The sequence below is a fragment of the Sycon ciliatum genome, chromosome 5 (assembly GCF_964019385.1).
Source record: "Sycon ciliatum chromosome 5, ocSycCili1.1, whole genome shotgun sequence".
NCBI classification, from domain to species: Eukaryota; Metazoa; Porifera; class Calcarea; order Leucosolenida; family Sycettidae; genus Sycon; species Sycon ciliatum.
The window spans coordinates 12225909-12250773 of record NC_088647.1 but is presented as its reverse complement, the minus strand read 5'-3'; the positions used below and the strand labels follow the sequence as shown (position 1 = coordinate 12250773).

The window sequence follows — 24865 nt, the reverse complement described above, 5'->3', positions numbered from 1 at the left end:
TTCGCATCTGCCGCGCACATAGGCAGAGTCGAAATTTTTGTACTCTCGGATTTGCCGCCATCTTGACGAGTGGCCGCTGCGAAACACCCGTGGCAGTGTCAACGCAGCAGATTTGCTCGCGTCAGACGCTACTGCGTCTGACGCTCAAATTTCCCGCGTTTTCGTCAATTGCCATGGAAAACTCATGCAGTTTTGCCGTAGTGTGACCGAGGCCTTAGAGGCACTCTGCCAATGTGGATCAGGAGAACAAGCAAATCTGTCCACAGTGTCCATAACGTGGACTACAGGGGAGAACTACTCTCTGCACACTCTCAACACACATTCTTGTCAAACCAAAAAAATTCAGTTCAATTCGAAACTGTAGGTGGAAGTGGTATGTTGTATTCCCGTACCTTGACTTGATCACGGATCTCCTCTGAAACCTGCGGCATGTACGGCTGCAGCAAGACAGCCAGTTGGCACACTAGCTGTGCACTGAGATTGATCACACTGCCAGCTCTGGCCCTACAATAGTCAATCACGCAAACACAGCATGTATAACAGAATCTGATAAGCAAGCGAGAAGTGTACATGTGTAAACATATATATGTACACACAGACACACACACAGACAGACAGACAGACACAGACAGACACACACACACACACACACACACACACACAGACACACACACACAGACACACACACACCATTGGACCATTGGACGCCCATCGCCGGAGGCGATGATAGCGATGCTACAGCAGAAGCCATAGCAGCTTGTGCTGGGATTGCACCATTCAACAGCTTGCAAGGCTGAAGAATTGACCGCCACTATTCAGCCACACATACACACACATACACACACACACACACACACACACACACACACACACACACACACACACACACACACACACACATACATACACACACACACACACACACACACACACAAGCAACATAATTGCATTGGGGACCATTACAGCAAAACTACGGACATTTGCGTGTTTTTAGGCTGGTGTAATATGCAAGTATCACTGAACTGGTATTTGAATAGGGTAATTTAATTAAGGGCTGCACGGACAGCATAGAGATTGGCGTGCGCTAATCACTTACTTATCTTCGGGTGTGCCCTTGAGGAGAGCCCATGGCTTGTTTGCTTGCATGTAACCATTGCCAAGTTGAGAGATAGCCAAAACACTACGAAGACCTTGACGCAGTCTGAAGGACACAATGACGACAGACGTATGCAGCAAAACACACAGTAGTTAGGGTCACGGAGATATCGAGTCATGCTCGTACAAACCATTCAAGAATAGTTAGAATACCCTCAGCAAGCTATTTATAACTTCACTGGGGTCACCTCACAGTACAACAGTGCATATCCAGATATTCATCACCACATACCGGAATCAGGCGTACATGTCCAGACCAACACTATTCGGACTTAAGCTGCATTCGTAGATGCAGCGCTGCACTGCTGCCTGCAGAGTCTGCAGTTGGACACACAGGCAAAGCAGGGGACTTACTTGATTCCCTCGAGCAGCTTGACATACTCGGCCACCTCTCGGTTGACAGCTGCAATGAACTTCTTGTCATCAGCATTCAACTGCAGCTCAGACAATGTGCCTCCAAAGAACTTGGCGCAGAAAGACAATGCCCTGCAAACAAAGAACATAGGGTCAATATAGAGTAGATAGGGTCAAATAGAATAGATGGAATAGTTGATACAAGGGAACTACCAAGTGACAATGGTGTTATCACAATGCTTAATGGTATATTCAGATCTTACCAACTGCAGCTTTCATATACTGTCCAGTGTATCATTAAAATTAATGTGAAAGCACCAACAGGCTATCCTCTAGAGTCTCTTCCTTATTAACTGGTTGTCTTGTCCAGAAAGGACTACTGCGCTAGCTGAATAGTTCTTGCTAGCGGAATGAATAATTGAAACAACCAGATATGATGCAGCATGCATCCTCCCATGACCCTGAAATTAGGTATGGGGAAATGACCGGGCCTGTAGCCTGGAGAAGGGCCGGACCACCCCTCATGAGCTGGCTCCGGGCCTGCAGTATGTGAACGCCCCGTCCTTGTGTGTTAGGACTTTGACATCCGTCCGCTACCACACCGTCGATCTCTGCTACTGCTTCAGCAGAACACCGCAGAGAAGAAGATGATTCTTCACAACTCACTACCCTACACAGGCAATCTGCTAGCTGCCTACAGAATATCTTGAGAGCGCATGGTATTGAGCAGACAAGTCCGGTGCTTACCTGTTGATAAAGTTACCAAGGTTGTTGAGCAGCTCTCCATTGACCTTGCTGACCATGTCATCCCAGTTGAATGCACTGTCCTGCAGCCACATAGCACGCGCACACACAGTGTTTTCAAATTTCTAAAGGCCGGGAGCTGACAGGCAACGGTGCTGCACTGCTGACAGGAGCCGACCAGGGCAACATGGCCATTGTGCTCAGTGACAAACTGATGTTGTAGGGAGAGAGAGAGAGAGAGAGGGGGGGGGGGGGGGCCCAATGTCAGAGTAAGGTATATCTAATAATATGACCTGTCTGACAGCTATAGATCTAGTCAACAGAATGCTGTAGCTATACCAGTGCTCACCTGTCCTTCTGGACGCAGATAGAGCAAGTAGAATCTCCATACATCAGCAGGAATGGAGGTCTCCTTTGCTTGGTCGCCAAAGACACCAACACCACGACTCTTGGAGAACTTTCCATCCTCATAGTTGAGATACTCTGCAGCAAGTCACCAAACCACCACCACCACCACCACAGCACCACCACCACCACAGCACCACCACCACCACAGCACCACCACCACCACCACAGCACCACCACCACCACAGTACCACCACCACCACAGTGCCACCACCACCACCACCACCACCACAGCACCACCACTACCACAGCACCACCACCACCACCACCACCACCACAGCACCACCACCACCACCACAGGACCACCGTACCACCACCAGCAACACAGCACAAGCACCACCACACCACCAGCACCAGCACCAGCACCACAGCATATGGAACAGTGAAGCTAAAATGCCATGTCAGTAGGTACTAGTAATCCTAACAGTACAGTCATGTACCACCAGAATGTGTACGGCCTTAACACTAAAACCAGAGAAGCGCCCTGAGCATTTCCACCCGTATACGCAGGCACAAATACACATCAACGAGCACATGCACACAGACACACAGACACACAAAGGCAAACGGGCAAATGTACACAGGGAGACATGCACACGGAGATATACATATACGCACGCACACGTACACACACACACGGCCAAGTTACACGTGACATACCAGTAGCACTGAGATGATTGACTAATGTATAGTTGTCCTTTGCACCGATCAGACATGATGGGAAGATAACGCTATGGAAGGGAACGTTGTCCTTAGCCATGAAGTTATACAGTTGAACCTACAGGACAGAAAAGAGGAACCAAGGTCACATCAATAGGGTGTGTGCTCGTCTTCAAGTGCAAGACAACACCAATGGATTCAAGTCACATACGAGACTAATGTATATACAGCGAGTCCTCATTAATTCAAGTACTATGAAAATGGAGCAGTCCACTATTCTGATCCTGTTGCTTCTCCTGGATTCCTTTCAAGTCCTTGCTGGCAGATTCAAAAATATCCAATCAAATGTAACGCTATGTGTACCTGATCAGGGTTCTTCCACCACTTCTCCCACTCAGTGGTGTAATTGGCTGTGATTGATAAATACCTATGCCACATGACAACAGAGCATCAGAAACAACCGTGAACCATTAGAACTACAGTCAAATCTGTCGTAAGCGACCGCCCCTTGGTGCAAGAAAAAGCGGTCGCTTACGGCAGATGGTCTCTTACGGCAGATGTATGGTAAATCCGGCATACCAGGTATTATGCTTCCATGTACTCAAATCGACGAGAATTATGTGATTTTTAATATCATTTTTATATTGGATATTCAACGACGACCATACTCATAGTACGCGTATGCGACACGGCAGTAGATCGACGCTGCTTGGACTTGAGAGCTACAGCACAGCCTCAGTACACATGGTACAGGCCAGCCGCCAGTCGATCGCACTTGCAAGACAGCGCATTTTCACACTTTGCAGTTGACAGCGCACTGGCAAGTACAGTTTCGCACCTGACTGAACCTGGGTCGCGGTCGCTTACAGCAGATTTGAATGCAGCCACCGTGCATGAAATCGCGGTCGCTGGTCGCGCACAGCAGATGGTCGCTCTGGACAGATCAGTTTGTATATGAAACCGTCGGTGCACGGAAAATCGGTCGCTAACGGTAGATGGTCGCCTACAGCAGAGGTCGCTAACGGCAGATTTGACTGTACTATTATTAAGCACACACAAGGACATATTATACAGACACACACATAGAGGCACAAGGGAGCCTGTAATTGACAGAAGATGCACGAGAAAAACAGCAGCCAGTAAGTAGTACACGTAGCTACAGTTTGGGTAAGAGTAGCTCCAAAGGACAGTAGCACCTTACCCGATGGGAGCATCGAACCAGACGTAAAACACCTTGTCGGTGAATCCTTCCTGAGGCACGGGTGTGCCCCACTTCAGGTCACGCGTGATCCCTCGGGCTTTTAGGCCATCGCGAAGCCAGGAACTGGTAATCACCTTGGCATTGGATGACCAACAGCCTGTAGAACGCATCAGTTGCAAGACAATAACACAAAATGCAGACCCAGTGAACTAATAAGTAATTAATGACCTCTCTTCATGCACTTGATACTCAAAAGAAGATGATTTCTCACTGTAACTGTAGCAGGGAACCCAGCGTCTAACAAATGCACGTGTCTTGAGCACTATGCATATATCATTCATCGGGCCACCCAGAATTAATTCGTTGTTTCGGGTCACCCGACCGACCGTCTTTTTTTCGCCCAACCGCAACATGTTTTTATTATTGTTGTGTATGCCAATGTACATGACTGTACATGACTGACTAGACTATGTACACACGCGACCCTGATGATGTTACTTCAGAAGTAGTAATGATCTTAACCCTGCGCACGAAAAAAAAAAAAAAAAAAAAAAAAAAGCAAGCAGCAAGGAGTGCTTCCGTAAGGATCTCAGGCATAGGCTTCAAACATTCTCACATCTCAATTTCGCTTCCGCAGAGCATTGTTCAGAGCAACCGTGGACGAAATAGAACATGCTCTAACAATGCCAGCGGTGGGTGCGTTAGTGTTGGACGGAACACGACGGAAGGGCCTTTTGCGTGCGTCGAAAACTTTAAGACCGTAACTGAATTGATTTTAGAGCAGATCATTCCTGATGCGCAGATCGGGATCGATTTTCAAGGCGAATATCTGGTCCTGGAGGGACCCGGACCTGATGAGACAATGACTGCGCTGGATCGTCTACAGTCAGATTTGATCGACTGGCTTGATGGACAAAAGCTTGGATATTCGATATGCACATGGCAGTAACCAAAATAAGAAGTAAGATAAATGATAAATAAACCCGACCGACCGACCCCGGTACGGATGAGTGGAGTGACCCGAAACAACGAATTAATTCTAGGTGGCCTCATCTCATTTCCTGTTGTGTTTGTATGTCTCACTCCACAGACTGATAAGGCATGGTTCAGCTAGATCTTCTGTTGCTTGCATTGACACTGCAGGCCGACTGCTGGACCAGGTACTGGAACACCATCATGTGCAGCACACCAAGGCCCCATCAATTAGCTTGTGCTGACGGTGATGCATATGTGACTGCCCGTGTGTGATCATCCAATGTATTCAAGGTGTGTTGTTCATGCATTTGCCAACAATTACCATGATACTGGCATAGAGGAGGGTGATCAGTCACAATACGCTTCATAGTGAAGTACACAAGCACTTTCAAGTAACAAGAATGGATCAACATCAATTAAGGATTTCAAGCTTCAAACGCTGTAGCATTACCGGCTCCAGATGACTTCTCATACCACTGAGTGAGATCACCTTCAAGCTGCAATGTAAAGGAACAAGTAACCATGAGAGAGAGAGAGAGAGAGAGAGAGAGAGAGAGAGAGAGAGAGAGAGAGAGAGAGAGAGAGAGAGAGAGAGAGAGAGAGAGAGAGAGAGAGAGAGAGAGAGAGACAGAGAGAGAGACAGACAGGCAGACAGAGACAGACAGAGACAGACAGACAGACAGAGAGAGAAAGACACAGAGAGAGAGAGAGAGAGAGAGAGAGAGAGAGAGAGAGACACACACACACACACACACACACACACAGACAGAGAGAGACGGAGAGAGACAGAGAGAGACGGAGAGAGACAGAAAGAGAGCACTTTAATTAAGGCCGATTCATACTTCATTTGTTGCGACGCGAAAGCGCGATGCGATGCGTTGAGTTTGCGACGTCGCACTTGCTTCGCAAACCAACGCAAACACCAAAACGCCAAAGTTGGCCAAGTTCAACTTTTCGCGACAGCGATGCGAGACGACAGCGCTTCACCATGGTAAAAACAATGGCGGCACGGGCGCGTAGGAGTTCAAGGGATGAAATATTTATTTTGTGTGTATTTTGTCTGGAAATGTTTTCCAGGAGTACTAGTTGCTTTTCGAATTATTTTCCGGAGCTCGAGAACATGTTGTTGACAAGGAAGACTTTTTGTATTTGGCTTTTATTTCCTTGCTGTCTACTCTTCCTGTACGGTGTTACCAAGAGTACATAAACAGTTTATGTACTCTTGGTATTACTGATTTTCATTTCCACACCTTGTATTTGACAATGGCTACGTTCGATGATTCACAGTCGTTTGCTGAGATACTCCAAGACTCCAGCTTTCACTCTCAGCCCGAGTCACCTGAAGTGAGTGTAGTGGAAGGGAAGCCGAGCCACGAGGAGTGTTTTGTTGAAGAGGTGCGACGGTACGGATGTCTGTGGGATAAAACCTCAACGCATAACAAGGACAAGTGAGTTACTTGCCTTGCTTGCATACAGGTAGATTTGTTCTTTCAGATTTCTTGTCCATTTTACATGTACTTGTACAGAAATTTATTCCAGGCTACAATGTAGTTGTCCAGTGTGGAATGTGCTGGAATTTGCACACTACACCGCAGTCATTAGATCGATCTGCCTTATATAATAGCATGCAGAATTGGGTGGAACTTGGATGGCTTGATTGGGGTTTCGACACTTTTGTTCGGAATATGAAATGCCGCTAGTGACTGGGACAGGCTTGATCATAACATGGTCGCACCCACTGTACTCAGGGATACATAACATCGAGTATCAGCCTCGTTCATGGCATGCCGGCATGGCATGGCAGGAAAATGTGCCCTATTTATAAAGTTCAATTGCAATTGTTCATTAAATTGTTGTCTCCGCACCGACCACTTCATCTACTTCATACCTGTAATCCTCTTTGTTTCATGTGCATGCTATTTCCAGATTCATGAAGGAGCGTGCATGGTTGAAGGTGGTAGAGTCGCAACCTGCCAAGGATCTCCAGCTGAGATCACCCGTCGAGTGTCAATTTTTTTTAAGTATCTACAGGATACTTATGTGCGCCTGAAGAGGGAGCACATCTCTAAGCTATCCCGGAGTGGTTCCGGAGCCGTCTGTGTTCCTGCGCCTGCATGGCACTCCACAAGTGCCATGCAGTTTGTAGACTCAGCGATAAGGAAGAGGGCAACTACATCCAACACTAGTGAAGCAATATGTGTCCCCCCTGCCTCTCCAGCTGTGCCTCATTCCCCCTCAACCTCTTCTCTCTCCCTCTCTCGGCTTCCTCTCTTCTTGGTGAGGATTGCTCAGAGGAGGAAGCACTGGACAGCCCAGCAGCCGCCATTCTATCAGCATCACCTGTGCCATCACCAGCTGCTGAGAAAATTGCAACAGCACCAAAGGCCAAGTGTTTCATGTGCATGCTATTTCCAGATTCATGAAGAAGCGTGCATGGTTGAAGGTGGTAGAGTCGCAACCTGCCAAGGATCTCCAGCTGAGATCACCCGTCGAGTGTCAATTTTTTTTTAAGTATCTACAGGATACTTACGTGCGCCTGAAGAGGGAGCACATCTCTAAGCTATCCCGGAGTGGTTCCGGAGCCGTCTGTGTTCCTGCTCCTGCATGGCACTCCACAAGTGCCATGCAGTTTGTAGACTCAGCAATAAGGAAGAGGGCAACTACATCCAACACTAGTGAAGCAATATGTGTCCCCCCTGCCTCTCCAGCTGTGCCTCATTCCCCCTCAACCTCTTCTCTCTCTTCCTCTCTCCCTCTCTCGGCTTCCTCTCTTCCTCTGGCCCTGTCTCCTCTTGGTGAGGATTGCTCAGAGGAGGAAGCACTGGACAGCCCGGCACCCGCCATTCTATCAGCATCACCTGTGCCATCACCAGCTGCTGAGAAAATTGCAACAGCACCAAAGGCCAAGAGACGGCGTGCTGACGACGTGGACCTTACTAGTAGTTTTGATTAATGTTTGGACACAACATGACGTGTGCATGTCTGTTTCATTCTCCAGACCAAAGGAACACGACTGTTCGACCTCCGCAAAGCCAGATCTTTTGGCAAAGTAGTGTCTTCAATTTTCAAATCCTATGTAATAGGATTCGGACTCCTCAAGTATTTGTGGGCCACCTCCCCAGTGGTTTATCCTTGAAGAGCATATTTGCAGGTTTGTTCTGGTCTAGAGTGGGACCCAAGGTTCTACCCCCCAAGGACTGTTTTTTTCTTTCTCAGATTGTTTGGCGGAAGACTACCGGCACTGCTCCTAGATCCTCGAGCAGCAGTCTTGGCCCAGGCCTGGGCTTGAGGTGGCCATATTCAAGGCCCAACCAATCACAAGATAATCTCCATAGTAGCCCATGGCCCATGCAACACTATGGTTGACATGATGTAGTCATGTGCTAGGCTCAACCAATCACAAGACAGTCTCTATAGCAGCCCAAAGAGTGCGGGGGGGGGGGGAATGAACTGCATCCATCAACAAAATCCTAGAATGGCTAGAGCAGGGGCACTTCCAGTCAGTGCACAAGTGTGACATGTGTCCTCTCCCAACATGGCTTCCTCTCACTCAGTCACTGTATCAACTGACACCCTTGTGTCAGGACAGACTGAGAGGACCCAGACCCAGACAAGACAAGGAGGTATTGTTGTGGAGATTCCACTTAGTGTTCTGTGCTCAAAGTACAGGGACTGGAATGATTTCTTCAGCAAAACCAAGGGAAGCAAGATCACCATCAAGGATGGAAAGCAAGGAGAGTTGTATGAACGAGTACAGAAGGCACGATACTCCTTCGAGCAGCAAAGGAAAAAGAAGAAGACACCCTTGTGTCAGGACAGACTGAGAGGACCCAGACCCAGACAAGACAAGGAGGTATTGTTGTGGAGATTCCACTTAGTGTTCTGTGCTCAAAGTACAGGGACTGGAATGATTTCTTCAGCAAAACCAAGGGAAGCAAGATCACCATCAAGGATGGAAAGCAAAGAGAGTTCTATGAACGAGTACAGAAGGCACGCTACTCCTTCGAGCAGCAAAGGAAAAAGAAGAAGACACCCTTGTGTCAGGACAGACTGAGAGGACCCAGACCCAGACAAGACAAGGATGTATTGTTGTGGAGATTCCACTTAGTGTTCTGTGCTCAAAGCACAGGGACTGCAATGATTTCTTCAGCAAAACCAAGGGAAGCAAGATCACCATCAAGGATGGAAAGCAAAGAGAGTTCTATGAACGAGTACAGAAGGCACGCTACTCCTTCGAGCAGCAAAGGAAAAAGAAGAAGAAAAGTGCTGAAACATGTTACAAAGGTAAGCACTGATAATATTGTACCATAGTGAGAACAGTGATGAAATATAGAGAATGGTGTCAAAAGAATACTTGTGTTATGAATCTCCTTCTTTCCAGGGCGAACCTATGAACTGCGGATCGACGAAGCGGACATCGTCAGCAATGCTAGCCAGACAGACTTGGCTGCCATGCAGTTGCGTAAAGAAATGATCACATATCCAATGCCAGGGTGCTTCAAATACTCCCAATCGCTGGATATCCGAGAAAATTCTCCCCTCGCCAGCCATTTCTCGCTCCTTCATCGTAAACATTTCAAAAAAACTCCTTGAGTTTCTTTTCATGCTGCCCACGCGCTCAAAGCGTGTCAGGAGAGGTAAAATCCCGCGCTCAAGGTCAGTCACTCAGAAAATGCTCTTCACCGATTGTTGCAATGGAAAGCTGAGCTCTTCGGCTTCTTCCTAGATACATAATTTTCAAAATTCCGCCAAGAATTAATAGAGTTCCTAATGTTTTAGTGAATGCATGTGCATCGACCAAATTCAGTCAATTCATGTACCGTATTTCCCCCGAGTCGCACTTCCGTTTTCAGGTTTGAGCCATAATTCAGTATATCCACATTATGTAGGATGTCACGCTCGATTGTAAGTCGCACCCCCTTCTTTGCCCTTGAAGCTAACTGTAAAAAGGTGTGACTTATATTTTGAGGAAATACGGTACATACTGACAGTGCTGCCAAATAATTTTCGCCCAAAATCGGACACCCTTCACCGCCATGGCTGGCCACATGGTGTGAATTTTTCTTCTCAGCATTTTTTTTCAGAAAAATACCATGGAAATACCATGGAAATTCGCTTCGTTGCCATGGTAACCGATATGGCACCCCGAAGTTGTCATGAATTTTGTAATGCATGAGTGTGGTCACACACTGTACACTACATGCCATCTAATCCAGGCATGTTACTTTGCACATCCACAGCCAAGCGCTAGCCTTTTTAGAATCATATGTACAGTGATTTGTGCTGTCAGTTGCGTTGAAAAGTGAAAATACAGGACTTCTGCATAAGAAAGTACTGATCGCTGACATTTTTTGCTGCTTTTTGGACGTTTCCTTTTTCGGACCGGTTTTCGGAAGAGCCTTCAAAAATCAGACTCTGTCCGAAAAATCGGACGGTTTGGCAGCACTGCATACAGATGTTGAAGGGACAGAGATCTGTGATAATGTCCAATCACTTGTGATCATTTAGAGTACATATACAAAACTTTAACGAAAGAGCATTGAAGGAAAATCCTACATGCAGGATTTACTGGCGACAGTCAAAGTGCTAGTGAGTACTCACATCTTGCAGGTTGACAAAGATATGGCGAGAGGACTTGGCTACTGGCGTAGCGCCACACACCTTGCAGCGAGGACTCTGTGCAGAATAGTAACACAAGACGACGGTATCTGCATCAGAACTACTGTATAGGCACAGAAAACACCATTGCTAGCAATGCAGGACAGCAAGAGATAGAAGAATGAAAGCGGGAAAGACAACTTTAGATAAGTGACCAACTTACAACAAGTTCTACAGCGTTGATAAGACGTTGGCACTTGTCACATTGGTCACCGCGGGCATCCTGTGAAAAACACACACACATTGCAGCAACATACTGGTAAGCCAATTTTTAGGACAAGCACGCTTTTAAAGCTACAATTGTATACACAGCCAATGCAGAATGGCATGCTCTGATCTCAAAAATTGTCGGTGTATTGAAAATAATTTGTTTTGGTGTTTTCAGTGCATCTCTTTCACAGCTTCAACTGTCAGCATCCACACAAACATTGGTACACATCATCCAATGATGCCATCTCTTCACTGCAATTTTCGGTTCACATCATCTGGCCCTTTGCCCCCCCCCCCCCCCCACACACACTCTCCCTACCCTACCTTGTGAACACCTTTTCAAATTAACATAATATCTGAAATTTTAGTACTAATACCTATGTGTCAACACATTAATCAAATTGTCTTGTTTCTACTGTGCTCACATGCACTGAATGGCCGTTAGGCACGCACACAGAACACAAAAGCTCAATATCCTCTGCACTGCACTGGTATACAAGCAACACAACATCCGGCATGCTGAGTACTGACATGGGAGATCTTCTATAAAAGCCATTTACCACATATTGACACTCAGGGTATGGGCAGGTGCCCTCCACAAAGCGGTCAGCCAAAAATCTAACACATAAACAACAAGCACAAACACAGAAAACACGGCATGCTGGTTACCTCGGCACTCGACTTTGGCTAAGCAGCAGCCCACGATGCTGAGGTCTCTTTTTACCTGCCAATGTGTTACAGAAAGTGATGGATCAAAACTATGACACAGTCACTTCACCTGTCAAGGGCTTGGGGGAAGAGTAAGAACTCACCGATCACACTTCAAGCAGCAAAGTTGCTCAACGCTGTCTTCGGACAAGAAGTTATTCTCCTTCAGACGCCAGAAGATATCCTGAGCAATGCTGTATTGCACACACACACGCACACACACATACACACACACACACACACACACACACACACACACACACACACACACACACCAAGGCATTCCTCCAATGAAGCTTCAAGCAAATGTTCCGTCCGTATTCCCTAATGTAGAGTTCTGAGACCTGTTTGGGTAACTCTTGAGAACCCTTTTATTCTTCTTCTTCTTTTGCCGTCGTAATCGTAGATTGTGGGTTATAGTCCCAATCTGGGTAAAAAAATTCTTTCAATTACCAGTACAATGATTCTTAAATAAAAGGGGGTTTGTCAACTGACAACCGCTCTATTTAGTTGCTAACTTGCTATTCACCCTTGGCGTATGCACTGGATGAAAATTCTTTTATTAGTGATGTCGAAAAAATTATTGACGTTTCGGGACAGTCACCCATCGTCGGAACTTTTTTTTCTGACGATGGGTGACTGTCCCGAAACGTCAATAATTTTTTCGACATCACTACGACTCGTAATAAAAGAATTTTCATCCAGCGCATACGCCAAGAGTGAATAGCAACTAAATAGAGCGGCTGACAGTTGACAAACCACCTTTTATTTACATTGCAGTTGCGTGATGTCCACCACTTTCTGAATAACGATTCTTGCTTTCAGATTGCTCAGGAGGCATTATAGGCCTTTCACACGACGGTACGTGCTCACGTTAGCACGCTCCTACAGTTCTACGATGCGCGGCATGACACTTCACACCATGACTGCCGACACGGCGCACATGAGCCGGCCACGTTTTGACCGTTGTCTAGGTAATCGTAATGGAGGCGCGTTTTTTGATGGAAATAATCTTTATTTCAGTGCCTCCCAGGAAAATTCAAACTCGTGTTGTCTAATTTTGGAGTAGAACAAAACTGAAAAGACTACGACATTGCTTTGGCGTTCTTGATTGGATTTTCTGGGACCATGGATTTGACAAATCCACGTAGCTTTGCTCCGTTTGGGTTGGTTGTTTGCCGTGGTCTTCGGCACCCGAGCCCGAACAGGGCAATCGGCTCACAACCTATAGGGTTTGGACTGCACCGTCTGATTTCCCAAGTACCTACTGTCCGTTTCATCTTGAGAGAAAGGTGTCAATATTTCTATTTCAGCCCAGGTCTTCCGTCGACAAGTGCCCTTTCACGTGGCGCGTGGAGAGATCGAACCTATTTAGCACAGTTTTCTTGGATAGCCACCTGCTGTTTGTTGCTCGATAAGAATTTCTGAGGAAGAGCAGGTTTTGGTCTGTTCCTTGCCAGCAACTTGGCAAGTGAGAAGCAGAAGTTCTGGGAACGTGGACGTAATTTGGATCTCGTTTTCCTGACTACGAAAACATGAAGCACATGGAGTCTTTTCATGTTGATTAAGTAATATTTACTCAATTGTACCGTATCGTCGGTGTTCATCTTGTCAGACAAGACACTGAGATGAGACGAGTATCCCAGGAAGGAAGAGAATGGCTCTGTTCTTGGAGTGGACGGCACATTCAACAGCTATGGAGCAGATTGCGACGCCATACAGCATAGGTACATCCACAGTATATGGCATCGTTCAAGATGTTCTCGCCATTTTCCAGGCCCTACTGCCCGTACTACTGTAGTTTGCAGATTCCGTACAGAAGGAGAACTTCAAACCATGGCAGATTTCCAGCACTTGTCATCTGCCAGGCTGTGGAGGTGCAATGGATGGAACTTTCATGAAGATCATGAAGCCAGTGCAGTATGGCGATTCGTACTATTGCTACAAGCAATACCCAGCCATTGTTGTTCGGCTTTGCGTGGATGCCAGCAGCAATTCGTAAAATACACCAATGCTGGGCGGCCGGGGTCAATGGGTGATGCCTACACTTGGAACACTTCATCCCTGCTCCAGGAGATATCGTATGGAACTCTATTGCCCAAAGCTGCTGCAGTGAGTGTCGAAACCATCAGGTCCGTCCCTGTATTGTAGCTGATTCAGAACTTGCCTTGTCAGAGACCCTATTGAAATGCTACAGCATAAATCGAGGTGGACCTCGGCAGCGAAGCTTTAATTATGCCGTAATCAGAACACGACGGGCCGTGAAGAATGCGACAGGTCGCCTCAAGGGTAGGTGGAGTATTCTGACTCACAATTTCATCCACAATCCTCCCCTAGCAACTCAGTTTGCCCTTGTTCTGCAGCTCTACACTATGTGTATGAACAATGCAGTTACCCGGTTGAGGACAGTTGGATTCCCATGCCGGTACTTCATGACCGTGTAATGCCTCCAGTACCTAAAAACCAAGATAGATTTATTCAGCCTGCGGAGGACGTTTGTCGTATACTTTCTGAGTACAAGCACCAATTTGTACAAGTAGAGTGAATGTTGTTTTGCTGGCAGACACAGACACATGCAGTTGTTGAGTGCTAGTGAAGATACTGCTCGTTTTCTTCTGATGTCCGTACTGAAGGTCTGCCATTGTTTCTTCATAATCAACGAATTAGCAAGCGTATTCTGCTCATCACATGTGCATGCCTCATTAATAATCAGTATCGCTCTTCCCTGTTTGTTCAATATTCTTCTGTTACTTCTTCATTGCCCATTCTTTCCAAACTTGAATGACGGCAAGTGTGGCAATGTACATGAACATAGATTATACACTCAAACATCTTTTATCTGGACGCCTCAGATACGGGCACGTCTCTTTACCGGGCACCTTCAGCTCGACGTCCTATGACAAACATGCTTTGATTTAGGCGTTTTTTTTTATTCGCGTGCACACATGTGCTTATTCCGAAAATTCAAATGAAACCTTGGGCAAACTCTCCATCTTTGTGCCAAAAACATTTGAAGTTTCCAAAATGCCAGGAAGTACTGGATCACTCGAGTACTTGCTCGGTTTCGTCTCGAGTACTGGAACAAGAAATATCAGCACTGGTTCCACCTTTACTCAAAACTCATACTGTAAGATGCCGTGCATACCGTATTTCCTCGATTAATAGACCCGGTCTTTTGTTTTTTGAAGAGGGTTGGACCCCCGGTCTCTTATTCGGGCATGGTCCATTATTTGAGCACGGTCCACTATATTTTCATCGGCACATCACTGGAAATGGTGGGTTTTTAACACGTCATAATATAGAATTTCTATATTATGACGTGTTAAAAATCCACCATTTCCAGCGATGTGCCGATGAAAATATAGTGGACCGTGCTCAAATAATGAAAGAAAGCACTAGCCACTACAAAAATTGTAGTTGCGCAACCTAAAATCGCGTCCGTTTTTGATCCACCACGTGCTTTCTTAGTGCGCAAGCGCAAAGCGATGAACTCAAATAAGAGACCGCGCCGGGTCTCTTATTCGGGCATGGTCTACTATTTTTCCGTGAGGCCTCTAGGAGGGTCTACGATTTAAGCATGGTCTATTATTCGAGCATGGTCCATTAATCGAGGAAATACGGTAATTATCGATTTTTTACACAAAGAGAAAAAGTTTCGTGTTGGTCAAGGGGAGTTTCGTTTCGAAAATTTTGATATGTGAGACATGAAGGCATTCTTGCTGTCAAGTCAATTTATTTTTCGTTCAGTGGGTGGGGGAGGGTCCTAAGTAAACTTTTTCGTTTCGTGAAAATTATCGATAATGCCGGACAGCCACTAGGTCAACAAATAATCGGCGCATACTTATTTTCGGCCGGGGGATTTTCGGCCGAAATTTGTTTGCGGCCGAAATGTCGTTTTGCAAGATTCAGTGTGACAGTGTATACAGGCAGCGGCAATACAAGCCGAAGTTTGAATGGGGCCAAAATGTAATGTTTCAGCCCTGGGAGGCCGAAATTTGAATGGGGCGAAAATTTGTAGACTTACAGTACACTAGACTGGAGATTGAAACAAGACACAGATTAGTAGTACTGGTAACTGCACCACAGAACTAAGCATAGCAGGGTTTTTTTATCACAAGAGACGCTCACGTTGTCTGTTCCGGTGTGGTGGTACGGCCAAAGAAGTCAAAGTCAATGTTGAACCACTCATAGACGGACTTGTGAATAGCATGATACTTGTCACAGATCTGTTGTGGGGTCATACCTTCTGCCAGGGCCTACACAAACACACAAATGAACACACATGAACACACATGAACACACATGAACACACGCACACACACACACACACACACACACACACACACACACACACACACACACACACACACACACACACACATGTACTCATTCACGCCCACAGACATACACACACAGTAAAAATCAAATTTAACACAGAGTCCGAACAAAACACAGCCCAACCTGCGTCCCAAAACAACAACACATGTAGTGGGGAAGCAAGCACGTGTGTATTCCCCCTGCACTGCACAGCACAAAGATCATGCAATGCGAGCATGTTTATACATGACATGCCCAAGCACAGTTGCAACACAGAAGAGAAAGCACAGGGACACAATGCAACGGCAGACAATACCTTTGTCTCGGTAGCAGTACCGTACTCATCAGTGCCACAGATATATAGGCAGTTGTAGTTGCGAATACGACAAAATCTGAGAGGCAACAAACCCACATAAATACACAGACATGGTTCCTGTATACACAAACTTGGAAACGAAACACACCTTTTTACAGGCTGGACATTTCGTGCTGAGATGAGTGTGTATAAGTGAAATCAAAACTCAGCATTAATACTGTAGAAAGTGTCATGCAGTTCTACAGAATTTGACTATTAGAGGGTACTAGCAGTAGAATGTAGGGTCATAGCATGCTACCAGTACATGTTATCTAATGCTGCAAACATCTTACCTTGAATAGCAGTCAGCACTCAACACACAGCCAATGATGTTGCCAAGATGTGGTACATTGTTCACATACGGCAAAGCTGATGTGATCAAGATGTTGCGCTTTCCTTCCTTTGGCAAACTAACGAATACAAGAAGCAAACCAACAGAAATGGAAAATACTCTCTCTTTTGCTATTCTCTGACAAGGAAGTGCTAATATTGCTCAACAGCAGGGAGTCGTCATAATTACATTTAGGGAGCCGACAAAGGCTAGATTGCTAAAATTGATAATGTGGGTTTTGCTCCCGAACTGCTGGTTCCGTTCGTTCTTGGGGCAGCGCCAATGAATACACGCTTACATATGCTGGTCTGGGTCGTGTCTGGGGTCAGCAAGTGAGCTATGCAAAGGACAATGAGCTCACAACCCAGCAGCCACTCTGCTTGATGCAGGGCGTCACAACCAGGTGGAATAGTATGTGTTACATGTTGTAACGTCTGCTCGAGCTAACACCTCACGTGACATCTGTTATGGTGGACAGTGTTTAATGTTAAGACGCCCAAGGCTCACTGCAGGGCATTGCTGTTGAAGGAGAAACGTTGGGCGACTGCTGAACAGCTTATAGAGACCCTGACTCCTTCAGAGAATGTGACACGTCTTACTGTGTGGTCAGAAGTATCTGAACATATCGTGTGTGATGCAAGTCGTCATGCCTCTGCATACCATCACACTAGTGGGTGCAGGCAAGGTGGCAGGTAATGACGAAGCTGCTATTGCTCATCTGTGTCGCAAGGTGGCTTCTGAACTTGCAAACAGGTTATATATATAGTATCTAGACCAAGTAGACTTGTCCAGGATTCACGTGTCAGGAGCTGCACTGGACCTGCGCTCATGCTCCCTTCCATTCCTCGATGCTGAGGGTCGTTCCAGCCGTACCGAACACCCCCCCCCCCCCCACACACACACACATTAACCCTTTGGAGTCCATAATTTGTTTGCTTCCTCAGAATTTGTGGCAGTCACGAAAATGCGCACCCAATTTCCACCATAACTTAGGTTTTACTTTACCGATTTTGAAGATCTTGGGCTCGTCGGAAAGCTCTTGGTGAGAGGATTACAATGAGCCCAAACTCGTCAAGAGCACTATTCATTGTCTGCCACAACGCGCTCCAAACATGAGTCCAGTTCCAGATCTGAGACGAAATTGGTATCCTTCAGCCATTTCACTGTGCCTAGCTCGGAACTGTTGAAATGTTTTTGAGTGGAAGCTTTCCTTGTCGTGACTTCGCGTCGCGCCAGTCCTGGCACGTGCTGCCTGTCCTGAAGCTGGGAAAATCCCTTTTTCATGCACTGTTGACTCGCAGCACGCAATGCAGAAAATACAAAATGTTCGATCTATCACCGCTCACTCCAAATTCATCGGAGTGACTTCGGACCTGTTCGAGGCGATAGCTGAGAGTTTTCCCTACCCCCTAGGCCCTTCGATTGTTGAATTTGGTCAAGATCCGGCCGTGTTACGAAGAGTTTGACTGCACCCACATGCGGCATTCAAATGCCCATGGTTTGATTTTGACATGGACGCCACAAGGTTAAAGCATGGAGGACCCTGGCTAGTGCCGGACGCTACTACAGTTGTGGCAAGTGAAATCCGACACTTGCCATAGGGGACAGCGCCACAAATGGATATCAATGATGTAATGCACTGCACCAAATTTGTACTATAGAGCCGTATGCATCCCAAACAGATCGAAAGGTCACAGCGTACTAGCGTAGATACACACAGTTCACAAACAAAGTACACATAAGGAGTATTGGTATCCAATCCCCATTCATTTTTGCCAGCACCTTTTGAACTTTGACTGTGTGATGAGTACGAGTTTTGTCATGAGACAGATAAAGTTGTATGTAACACATGTACTGTATGTACGCAGGGCTGCAAGGGCTGCAGACTGCGTGGTGCAGTCCCTTATGCCAAGTGTTGGATTTCACTTGCCACAACTGTACATAATATGTTTTGCATAGCTTCGGGAACTACCCATAGAAGATCAAAACTTGCGCATAGTGCTGACAAGGCTCAAGTACTTACACCGGGTGTTGGCGGGGCTCGAGTACGCACACCTTGGCTTCCTTAGCAGCCCACGTTGCATCAACCAACGCCAGCTCTTCAGCAGTAGCATCCTAGGTCACACAGTACAGCAGAGTCACGCTCACTTACTATTACATGTATGAGTAGTTGAAGTAATAGTACAGTAGTAGGGTCCATGCCCTGGGTGGTTAATTAGTGGGGCTATGACAGTCAAGTAATAGTTTACAGTGTCCCATGCAGCAGTTGGCTTCCAATACCCAATGGTAGTTGAAATACAAAACACTTGACACAACCCGTGCCTAGCGCCCCAGTAAGTACACAGCAAGCAATCACGTACTTCAGTACTTCTATACCAGATGATATGACTATAGACTTACCAAAGCGGGGGATGCTGGTTGAGCAGGCGCATCAGCTACAGCAGTGGACAAATAACGAAAAGAGTAACCAGGTCAGCAGTGAGAGATGAAGAAAATACACACTAAAAGTGCATACTGAGTATGCAAAAAGCATGACAACACCAAAAATCATCCCGGCAACACAAAGCTAAACTCAGGAACAGACCAACCTTGTTTTGCTGCCTGACCCTTCTGCTGTGAGGGCTTCTGGGACTTTTGACTCTTCGCTTTTCCTCCTTTCTTGCCATCACCAGCTTCAGCTTGTGACTGCTCATGTTGAGCTGCAGCCGCAGAGGTGAAGAACTTCTGTATCAGAAAACCATGAAACAACAGCAAGAACGGCAAGGTGAGAGCAGGCAACGCTGACACATCACAGCTAAGCAGGGCAGAAACAAGTGAAGGCTACATTCACAAGCCTGAGTACTTAAAGGGGACGTATGGCCTAACATCATAATGCCACTACTTGTAGTCTTTGAGATACTGAGTCGATTGGTCTTGGTCCTCGGAAGCTGAGACGCCCCCTTCGTTGTATCACTCAGGGGCCATGTTTGATCGGCAATAATGGCCGAACACAGTCGCAGCCTCCTCGGACCAAGGCCATTCGATTCAGCACCCAGAAGACTACAGGTTCTGAGGGCTTCATCTCCGTCCATGCTTCTATACGTATAAGAATAAAGTGAAATTGTCCACACAACCCGCTATCTAGTACGGCACACTCGCCCAGTTTCAGGGGAGGTGTGCGACTTTGATTGGAAATTATAGGACGAAGGAAACGTCTCAGCTTCCTCAGACCAAGACTATACGACTCAGCACCTCGAAGACTACAAGCAGCGACATTTCTTAGGGCATACTTCCCCAATAATCCTGAGTGTCCAAATCCCACCCTTACATGTAAACATGCAGCCTCGATGCACATATGACTCCAAGCGAGCCCTTCAGACCTCTCAGCAGTCAAATGCATGACAAGAGGCAATGTGTGCGACTTGCTGTAGTGTATCCCAATGCCTGCATGTTGCTGCAATACTCTGGGAGCAGGTTGCAGACTCTTTAAAATCCTGCTTCAAGCATTTGCAGACACACTGTAATCTTGTCACATAAATCTCACTGTATAATCGTGTGGCAATATACTCATTCGATTCGAAGTCAGGGGCTTTCATTTTTCCAAACGTCCACCACATTGAGAGGGTTAGACTCGGCTGGAGAGCCAAGGATAAATGTATAAGAAAAAAAAGAGGGCCAAAGAGCTACAAGTTACGCTATGATATCCACTAACACCACCCTGGTACTTCACAAACAGCTCTTGCGATAACTTTGCACCACACTGACCAACGGTACTCCAAGATGTCCAAGATCCAAGATCTGCTAGAGCTGGTTGCCAGTTAGGTGTAGAACGTCAGTACCGTTGGTCAGTGCCGTGCAATGTTATCGCACGAGCTGATTGTAAAGCAACAAGGCAGTGTTAGTGGATATTATACCGTAACTTGTAGCTCTTTGGTCCTCTTTTCTTCTTACACATTGAGAGAGGCTTCCATTTGACACAAGCTCCTATTCAAGACGGGCTTTATTATTTCAAAACCTTCAAATCAGTTTTCTAATCACTATGCCATATGTAGCACCGGTAAACAATGTAACAACTAATCGAGCCGTGCCTTCATTTCATTAAACAATATTTGCACAGTGGGGAAGGATAGGGGGGAGTCTTTTTCTCAAGAGGGACTACTAGTCGAGTGAGTACAGTGTTTAGAGCTGGCACTTACCGCAACATCGGCTGGCTCACAGTAGCTGGACGACACTGCTGACACAGCTTGCTCAACAGCAGGTAATCCCTGAATACTCTGATACCAAGCACTGAGTACGGGGTACGATGCTAAGCATCAAGTAGCACACATCCCAAACAAGAAATGGGTTAGCTCACGGCAACTGAACTCGCCTTCAATATCAGAAACTTCAATTGCATCGTTGCCATGCACAACTGATCACAAGTTTGACATATGCCGCAGCAGAGCCTGGATGGCTTTGAGGTCTGCAGCAGTGGAGCCAAAAGGTAAGTAACTACCATACAAGCGGCTGTGGACGATGCAGTGCTCCTTGCACACATATCACAGACCATATCACAGCTATAATCAAACTACTAGTATACGCAGAGAAACAATAATACCATTGCAGATTTGCAATATCGTTGCTTTGGCTTCAGTAAAATCGGAACAAGAGCCGCCAAATGCACACATATCGAAAGAGGCTGTTCCCAGGGAAAATTCACAACAGACAATGACTGACAGACATTACGAGCTTTACCACACATGTACATACCTAGTGCTTGGTGGAACAATGACAGCAATGGCAGCAGACTACCAAACAGCATACAATCAACAAGGCTCAGTGACTGAGATGCATCCTGTGTAGAACAATACAAAGGCATAGGCAATGTAACTTCCGTGTAAGTAACATTCATGCATACACACACACACACACACCACACACACACGCACGCACGCACGCACACACGCACACACACACACACCTAAGCACGCACCCGTGCACACACAAATCAACTTGAAATGTCAGATTTAAAAGGATACAAATCACACAGTGAGAATTCTACATTGCACTTGCTCCCGAATGTGCTTGCTCTGCCACTTTCAATAGCAGGAAAGCAGTGAAGCTCTACAACACTGCACTAGTTTATACACAAAGTCTGCACATTCAAATGCCAAGCACAGCTCTACCCAACGCACTTACACCAACAAAGCGCTTCTTGCCACCCAGTGATGCCTCCAGTAAAGCGAGGGCAGCCTGAAGGGGACCACTACCATTGGCATCATCAGCCTTCAATGCATCAGCAACGCATGGCTGGCGGATAGACAACAAAACAAGAGCCAAAAAAAGTATTGCATATATTTAACTACAGATGTGCTAGGTGCCATCTTATGATCTGACCCGCAGAAATAGGGCCCCAGACTTGCACAGTCCTTGGTACCCTGAAAGTGGTACAGATGCTGTTGGATGTACACATGCACAAATAAAGTGATACACTGGAAACCGAGCCATGGTGCCAGCTTTGAACCTTGGGTTGGATCATTTCACCCAGCACAACTGCACAAAGTACAGACCACAACTAATAGGTGTGCAGAAGAAATTCATCCCCAGCGTGAAGGCAGCAGCACAGTACAACCCATGCCCCAAGCACATAACCTTCATCATCAACTTGTACAGTGGGTGGTCTGAGCAATAGAGATTAAAACACAGACTGATCAGTGCTGGACCTACCAGCAATGTGGAGTTGTCAAATTCACACCACTTGTCCAAAACGCTACACGAACAAGTCTCATCTACACCGTACAGCCATCTAGCAAAACAGAAACATACATACAGAAAATCTGTGAAACCTAGTCACGAGAATATCTCCAGTTTGCACTGTGGATTTGAGGCCTGAACGTGCTTCAGGGTAAATCAGTATACACAAAAGTGCCATATTTACCGGAGTATAACGCTCACCCCTTTCTTGACCAACGTCTTGGCCATGCAAGGTGTGTTCGGAGTATCATGCACAGCCTGGGTTGAGAAAGATACCTATTAGCCTAGTCAAGACACAATCATACACACCGGTCTGATAGTGATAACACCTCTCCATGGTAGGTAGTTAGGGCAACACTTCAGCTACCTGCAGACTTCCAAAAGGGATACTCTCGAAACTTGACAGTACAGGCACAGACTTGACTTGCGCCACCAGGAAATCATGTAAGTTATGTGCATATGGCTTATGTCGGTTCAGAGGTGGCGAATCTCACACCCATTTCATACATTAGGCATTACATAGCGCATCTAAAATGCACCCTATACATGTGCTTCATCAGGCACGTAGTTTGAAGGGGTTGCAGGTTGCTTGAAAAACCCTTGTCGCTATGTCATGCATTGTCTCTGTCTTAGCAGCTACTTGGATTTTGTCTTCAATCGCAAAATAACGGATGACGCATGAAGCACGTACTAACGAAATGCCATGATTTCCCAAGTTTCAAAACATGCCCAGTCTAATGCCATGACGCAGCCCTAGCACTACACATGCTATTCTGTGCACTCAAATGTGGCGTTACTACAGTTGGGCTCGGTGAAGTCCGACCCAAAGTGCATATTTGGCGCCCTCAACTTGAACGGCCAATTGATGCCCTGGAACTGGTCAAATGCGGCTGAACGTACACATGCACAAATGCAGCGGTGTCATCAGAACTGGTCCAGGGCACCAGTTTTGTCCTTCAGGTCGGATTTCAGTGAGCGCAACTGTATAATCATGAAGTTGGATCTCTCTGGCCAGAACAGTAGGTAATGCCAAATAACTCAGCTTGGACAATATCTTTGAAGAGCAGGGAAGCGTACTATTCAAGTCGTCGAATCAACAGTACGATCAAGTTAACTTAACACATGGGATGATGAACATGTACATCCTCTGGAGAGCTTACCGGCAAATGGAAGTTGTTGAGAACAGCGTTTGGCCATCAGTGGTGAGAACAACCGGAAACTGCAATAATATACAAATTGGTACACACACGCATGTATACGCACGTAAGCACGCACAGACACACACACTCAAACTCAGACATGCCCATCGCGGAAACGATGGTAGCGAACAGCTATGTTAGACATAGCAACTTGTGCTGGGATTACACCATTCAACACACACACACACACACACACACGCACACACGCACACACGCACACACACGCACACACACACACACACACACACACACACACCTTATTATATCAAATAAACATGACAGTTCAAGTGGAGAGTACCGCAATCCCTCCACAGTAACACGCACATTAGTAAAAGAAAGGCCTTATCTTCGAAGGAGACAGATTAAATCCTAAAAAAATAGTGAAAATGGGTACTGACAAGACGGCCTGTGCTGACATGAATTTTTTTCTCTTTCGTCTTCTCTATGTTTTACTTGTAGTAGAATCATGTGAGGATACTTGTGGAACGAAAACAGCATCATGACAGCTTTGAGAGCGTGAAGTGACTTACATTTCGAGCAAAACCAGGAACGTTCTTGAGAGATTGCCAATTGAAACCTGGGGAACAATACAATAACTCATCGTACATTTCCAAATCTACATTATTCCTCAAAATCGAAGAGCATACCAGACGCAGGCAGCTTCACAACTTGCAGCTGTTCTCGACCGAAAACTGATGAAGCGAACAGAACTTTCACCGTCTCCGGGTGATAGGGAGACGAGAAACACTTCGACTTCGCTGTCTTCCCAGCCATTTCAATTAGCTCCACTCCACACACCAAGCACTTCAGCTTCGAAGCTTCGTGGACCATGTACCATAGGCAGTGGCCGTGGACATGCCATGAAAGTCACAAAAAATTCC

General features: G+C 46.3%; 1 protein-coding gene across 1 annotated transcript in view; it reads right to left on the bottom strand.

Moving 5' to 3' along the window:
- LOC135817626 (methionine--tRNA ligase, cytoplasmic-like) overlaps positions 1-24808 on the bottom strand; it is a 27200-nt gene extending 2392 nt beyond the window's left edge. The window contains exons 1-26 of the mRNA XM_065330850.1: positions 24632-24808; positions 24515-24561; positions 23946-24004; positions 22759-22837; positions 22231-22341; positions 21802-21886; positions 21249-21358; positions 19662-19797; positions 19474-19508; positions 19097-19188; positions 17036-17152; positions 16704-16779; positions 16199-16326; positions 12175-12264; positions 11923-11980; positions 11316-11375; positions 11096-11170; positions 5946-5991; positions 4520-4676; positions 3682-3745; positions 3319-3436; positions 2603-2736; positions 2257-2336; positions 1510-1641; positions 1097-1201; positions 393-504 (exon numbers count right to left, since the gene is read on the bottom strand). Coding sequence (XP_065186922.1) covers positions 393-504; positions 1097-1201; positions 1510-1641; positions 2257-2336; positions 2603-2736; positions 3319-3436; positions 3682-3745; positions 4520-4676; positions 5946-5991; positions 11096-11170; positions 11316-11375; positions 11923-11980; positions 12175-12264; positions 16199-16326; positions 16704-16779; positions 17036-17152; positions 19097-19188; positions 19474-19508; positions 19662-19797; positions 21249-21358; positions 21802-21886; positions 22231-22341; positions 22759-22837; positions 23946-24004; positions 24515-24561; positions 24632-24758 — 2433 coding nt within the window. The 5' untranslated portion in view covers positions 24759-24808. The remainder of the gene's footprint in view (positions 1-392; positions 505-1096; positions 1202-1509; positions 1642-2256; positions 2337-2602; positions 2737-3318; positions 3437-3681; positions 3746-4519; positions 4677-5945; positions 5992-11095; positions 11171-11315; positions 11376-11922; positions 11981-12174; positions 12265-16198; positions 16327-16703; positions 16780-17035; positions 17153-19096; positions 19189-19473; positions 19509-19661; positions 19798-21248; positions 21359-21801; positions 21887-22230; positions 22342-22758; positions 22838-23945; positions 24005-24514; positions 24562-24631) is intronic.
- Positions 24809-24865: the final 57 nt, after the last annotated feature.